The sequence below is a fragment of the Lepisosteus oculatus genome, chromosome 1, assembly GCF_040954835.1.
Source record: "Lepisosteus oculatus isolate fLepOcu1 chromosome 1, fLepOcu1.hap2, whole genome shotgun sequence".
NCBI classification, from domain to species: Eukaryota; Metazoa; Chordata; class Actinopteri; order Semionotiformes; family Lepisosteidae; genus Lepisosteus; species Lepisosteus oculatus.
The window spans coordinates 62,486,106-62,492,105 of record NC_090696.1 but is presented as its reverse complement, the minus strand read 5'-3'; the positions used below and the strand labels follow the sequence as shown (position 1 = coordinate 62,492,105).

The 6,000-nt window shown below is 34.5% G+C and overlaps 1 protein-coding gene across 1 annotated transcript in view; it reads right to left on the bottom strand.

The window, feature by feature from the left end:
• Positions 1 to 1,209: 1,209 nt before the first annotated feature.
• The window catches only part of dhx15 (DEAH (Asp-Glu-Ala-His) box helicase 15), a 39,599-nt gene continuing 34,808 nt past the window's right edge, over positions 1,210 to 6,000 (bottom strand). The window contains exons 13-14 of the mRNA XM_006629818.3: positions 2,195 to 2,364; positions 1,210 to 1,743 (exon numbers count right to left, since the gene is read on the bottom strand). Of these exons, the coding sequence (XP_006629881.1) occupies positions 1,626 to 1,743; positions 2,195 to 2,364 (288 nt within the window). The 3' untranslated portion in view covers positions 1,210 to 1,625. The remainder of the gene's footprint in view (positions 1,744 to 2,194; positions 2,365 to 6,000) is intronic.

Genomic DNA, 6,000 nt, shown 5'->3' with positions numbered 1-6,000 from the left:
CTACAATATAAATATGACATGCCATGCACGATCAATACCAATCTGTATACCTTCAAAAAGGAGTACTATACTACTTAAATTAGATATGTGGCCTCCTGGGTACATGACTGCCTCAGGCACCATTGGTAAATCATTTCTCATAGTATTCTTAAATGCACACCTTTTAGTCTACATCTCTATGAAACTAGGACTCTCTGCCATGAGCTTATAAAAATGACAGATGTCTAAATCTTTGTCACACAGATACTGGTGTTGTCCTTTTCATCAAACGTTTATTCTATAATTTTGCAATTTCTATGCATTGCAGCAATGGAAAGGTATGAGCACATTACGACGAGTGTTTCTGTCAAATCCAAGGAAAGCAAACCTGCCATGGACTCGAAAGTTTGTTGCACAAAGCCACAAAGGAATAGTCAAGTTACAGCTGCACCTCCTACAAAGCAATCGTTACCCTCACTGGCTCCGTCATTAAAAGAGCACAGGAATTTCAATTCAAGAAAAAAAAGTTATACTGGTATCTGGACATCCGTTCAAAAGGCTAGTAAAAGCAATGATTTCCATGCCATAAGAAACAGAAGTCCAAATAGCAGACATTTAGACATTTAGATTACTTTAATGTAAATCTGCCATGAGTCATAAATTAAAGCCTTCAGTAAGGCTTTTCTTTACCGTTTTGCCATCAGCATCCATGTAACTGCAACATTGCCCACTGAAAGCATTTTCATTGATTGCCTTCCCAAACATTTATAATTAACAACAGTTCTCTCAGATTACCTCTTGAATTCCCATTTGTGTCTGCTAAGAATATCTGGGCTTTAATTGATTAGAGGCATTTTGATTTTTTTCCTCCTGTAAATGTGCAAGTCCTTGTTCTCACAGCTAATGGAAAGGTCTGAGCTCTGCCACAGGGCTGCGGTCCTTCAATCTACTGAGGTCTTCCACTCGCAAGAGGAACAGGAATAAATAAATACTGCAAGAGGACAGTCAATTGCTTGTACTTTTCAAAACATCTTACCATTCTTATTAAAAAAATGAATTCTGCTTGTCTCTATAAGCCTTCTATTGTCTCCTGTCAGTTACTCCTGGTTACACTGTACCAATGATGTTGTGATAGAGATACTTGCCAAAAAAAACACAGAATAAACCCCCAAAACGTACTTTGATTTCAGTGGCTATTTGTACAGAACATTTATGAAACTGCAAAAGGTGTTAGTAATAGATTTTTTTTTATTGAAGTCAAAGCTCCTTTACTGAAGAAACAAGGACTGTCTACATAAGTACATTTCCTGAAAGAGTTCACGATTTCTAAAAGGAATGTCAACATCAACATGAATGATCATGCATAACATGGTCAGTAACTGCATTCCTGTCGAAAAACCTTAAAGGAAAGTCTGCAGTGTTCACTTTAAAAACGATCATTTTTAATATATGCCAACAATGACAAGTTTTACACTATGCTATTGTGTGAACAAAAAAGGGAAAAATAAAAGTTATAAAAATAATCTTAACTGTAAAGAAAACATTAAAAATCTTTCCAAACAAAGGCTGTTAAACATTTATGGTGTAAATCTCAGAAGATCCAATTCAATAGTATTGAAGCCTGTCTTTTTCCTGCCAAACCATGTTCAGTACTGGGAATATTCCTTGGTTTGAAGTTTGGCAATGATGCGCTCCAACTGTCGTTTTGCTTCACACTGTGGGAAGTTGCCCATGTCATAGTACTGGGGGGCTATTTTTACTAACCTAGAAGAGGAAATAACATTGTTTAAGCACAGATTCTTTCTGCAAGTAATACATTAATTAAACGTACAAGATGGTGCTCTGTGTTAGGGTAGAATGGAATACAACATATTTGTTCAAAATTTGAAAAACCAGTGTTGACATCTCTTTTTCTTCAGTTAAATAAGATTATCCAAACATTTTTTACCTCGACCCCAACACTACTAAGGTTTAGCAACACAAAGAGATTTATAAGAATATCACTTACATATTACACTGAAAAGTACGTTTGTTCCACACAAGTGGAGAGCTTAGTTAAAAAGAAAGTTACCAAGGTTTGTAAACTACAGCAGCATACAAATATACCAAGAAAAATATATTAAAACAACAAAATCATATATATATATAATATGATATTAATACAACTAACGGTATAAGAAAGTGCATGCAGATGACAGTGAAAGTGAAAGCTCACCATTCTGGTTTTATATCAGTGCATGTACGGATGTAGTTCTTCGTGGTGAGTACAAACTCATTGTAGAGCACCCACTCTGGTTTGTGATCCAAGACAGTAGAGGGGTGAAGCTGTACCACCTGGTTGTCCTTCACTGTTAGGTAATGCCCTGTCCTCTCCAGGTGTGCCACCTACAAAACAGGGACCAGTCATTCCACGTAAACTTCAATGGTTCAAATTAGAGTGAAAGGGAGCAGAAACAAGTTCAATAACTCGTGCAATAACCATTCCTCCCCATCTTTTCCATTGCCTGCTGCAAATTTATTTTTCCTCTACAAAAAAAAAACAGTACTTGTTACTTTATTCAGAAGCTCAACATTAATGTCTTATTCACACTTGAAGCATATAAATGTCATGGTAGCAGAATAAAGTTGTAACAATTTACCTAAAGAACCTGAACAATCAGAAACCTTCTTTGAAGGATGGTAAAAAATGTGCATGGCACCACAGATATTACTGGCACTGGAGGGCCCCTGTCCAGCAGGTTATGGGGTAACCATTAAATCAATTTCTTAAGATTTGGAACAAATTATGAAGTCAATTAAACCAGGGATTAGTTAAGATTATCTGGAAGACAAATCTGAATAAGCCCTCAGTGAACAAAGTTCCTTTAAAGAAATCACCAGCATGTTTGATCAATAACTTACAAGCATCACCAATTTTAAGAAACAGGTCATTTAGGGTGACCCTTGAGATTTACAGAACTAGGGCTCTTCAAGATCAGGGTTCAAGACCCCTGTCATACTCTATATTGTAATCAAATTCCCTGTAGCAGCGAAACAACAGAATCACTATTTTATAATGCAGATAGATTTTCTACAGGAAAATTACATTCGCCTTCAAAGTAATACCTCTTGAGAAATAACTCCAGTTTGTAATTCTCCAGTATCAATAAACTACATTCAATTTACAATACAGTAATGTATGGTATTATACCTACAGTAGCAGTTTTTTTCTACCTATAGTTATAATAATAAAGAGCTGCTGCTTTTTTTGTGAATGTCTGCAGTGCAGCATGACAGTAATCAGTAAAATCAATGTTCTGTGTGATGGTGTAAGCATGGGATCATTTTGATAAAGTCATAATACTAAAAGTCTTTACAGTTAATATTTTACCTGATTTTCAATTACTGTTGCCAGACCAAGGCTTAAATAATCATGGTTAACTGTTAAAAGCAAAGATACTTCAAATGTGTACCCTTAAAAGCTGGTTATCTGCCCTAAGAACAACTTACTTTTCTATTTGGAAGTTTGGAATATTTGGTAGAAGTCTTAAAAGAAACTACATTTCCGTTAAAAGGTAAAAAAGCTAGCAGCATTATACAGACATGTATACAGGAAAGTTTAAAAATAACACCTGCCATTTTCACCTACTTACTATTCCTTCAGTTGGAGTAATATGGTCTGGAGTTAACCGACTACAAGTTTTTTAGAAGAAACGGTTTGTGAAAGGCTATATTTCCTACAATATTCAAAATGGGTGTTAAAACTATCACAGAAATTGTTCATAATACAAACAGTGCTGCAACTCAATAACAGACTTTTTTCAAATATCAAGCTGACATCTTGGTTGATTCAGAACCCTACTTTGTGCCCTAAAAGGCTGAAGTGGCTAGTCTATCCCAGAATACCTTCCTAGGTATATGAATGTGCTCAGCTGCACAGTCTTTGAACATAAGCAGTTTTAAGTAATAAGCACTAAGAATAAAACCCACTTCTTGGAAGCCAAAGAAATTAAATTTCAAATAGTATGGGGGCAACCTGCTTAGCAAATGTCACTGCTAATGTGCATGTAGAGATTAAATTTAGCACATCTTGGGGCATTTATTTTTTTGCAGTCAAATGCAGACTATTTCACTAAACAGAAAAGTGTCTTCCTCCAAAATGGCATTAGGCTGGATATTCACTATTCCATTCAATAGCTCAAATTTCAGGAAAGTTTCAAATGTGCAGCTTATGTATGAAATGCCAGCCATTTAATTGAAAGATCTTAATAGAAACTTTACTTTCTTTCAATAAATCAGTGTTTTCAGAAAAGGCAGTTGTAACTGCCAATATTCTTAAACACTGATCTGAAAGCCTTTTCCAATTATATAAAAATAAAAAGCAGAAGGGTCAGCTGTAATGTTGTGCTACCTGAAGTTTATGAAATAATCCCTAAAACGTTGTGAGTAAAAATAGGAAGATGCATATTTATCAAATATTTCTAGAATTAAAGGTATATTTTTAGAGTATAAAATTGTTTAAACCTTTTGGTTATTCTTAATATTTTAGAACTGATTCACAACTACTTAAACTCTGTCTGTAGAATGTGCCATTGGATGCACTGTAAATCAGTGGTCTAGTTACAGCGATGTTTCATATTCCTTGCGAAAACAAATTTAAACAGCAGAATTTTATTCCTGTAATTGCCAAGTTACCACATGAAAATTCATTCGAGTTATGTTTTACACTGCATGCTGTTGGTCCTGTTGTACAAAGTTGATCTAATTTGTAGAGTAAAATTATTAGAGCAGGGAGCTGTGTCAGCATGTGAGCTGAAAATGAACAAGTAGAGGTTAATTCCACACAAGTAGTGGAGTGTAAGACATTTTGGATAGAGAGCCGTCGTCACAGCTTAAAACATTCCATACTTTCTTTCTACTTTCCAGAATGCAGTCGTGTAGCTTTAAAAAAAACATACATGCAAAGTTTTGTAAGTGACTGTGTTAATTAGAATATACAAGACAGTAACCAGCTGCTGCAAAGCTTTTAATACTGACCTCAAAATAAATATTTTTTTCTCAAGTTGGAGATGCAAAAAAATGGAACAGGGAACAGTTTAGCTTTCTAACTCCAGCTATTTCACAGGGTGGCTGTTATTTTATTTTTAAAAAAGGGTTGATAATTAAGATTAAGATAATTAGATTTTGGGTTAGTTTAAAAAATGCTAACTAGTGGCAAAACCAGTATATATTTTGTACCCAACTCTTTAAAGGGATAGTTGTATTCTGTTATGATTGTTTTTAACAAACTGGTTTTAATAATTTAAACAAGTTTTTCCAATCCAAACAATTCAGTAATAGAAAAAAAAGGTTAACCTAGATTTACATTTTTTTTAAAAAAAGACACCCACTGGGGTTTAAAAACTAAAAGCACCAGAAAATCAGAACCCCAAGATAAAAACCCTAACCCAGTACAAATTGGGGCTTATTGTGTTAACACCTGCCAGTGTCAACCAAAAATAAAATTAAAACAATTTAATAAATTAAATAAGGAAATGAACAAATGTAAAGATAAACAATAATAGGTGATTTTGATGGGACAAAAAATTTCAGTAAAGTTACCATCGTGTTAAAAAGAATTATCTGTAAAATGAGCTTAATAGTAATCCTTTGATTGTGCTTATCATATGCATACTGTATGTAAAGCATTAGGAAGGTAACAACAAAGTTTTGCACCTGTTTAAAAATGAACAAGATAAAGGATTAGAGTGCAGTGATCATTAAACAGACAAATTTGTAAGGTAAACATCTGCAATTTAAGCTGGGTGGGAAACCACATTTAAATTGAAAACGGGGCAAATCTGAGCAAATGCTGGGCTAAAACTAGAATGTGCTCAGCTCCGTATTCATCTTATATTGATCAGTCTTAACCAATTCTACAGAAGGCAATTTCATTTACTTATCAAAACCCAACAGACCCTGCAGATGACTCATGCCTTTGTATATAACTTTATGCTATTTGATTCAGATTATCAAAAACCACAGCAGCCACTAAAAATCTGT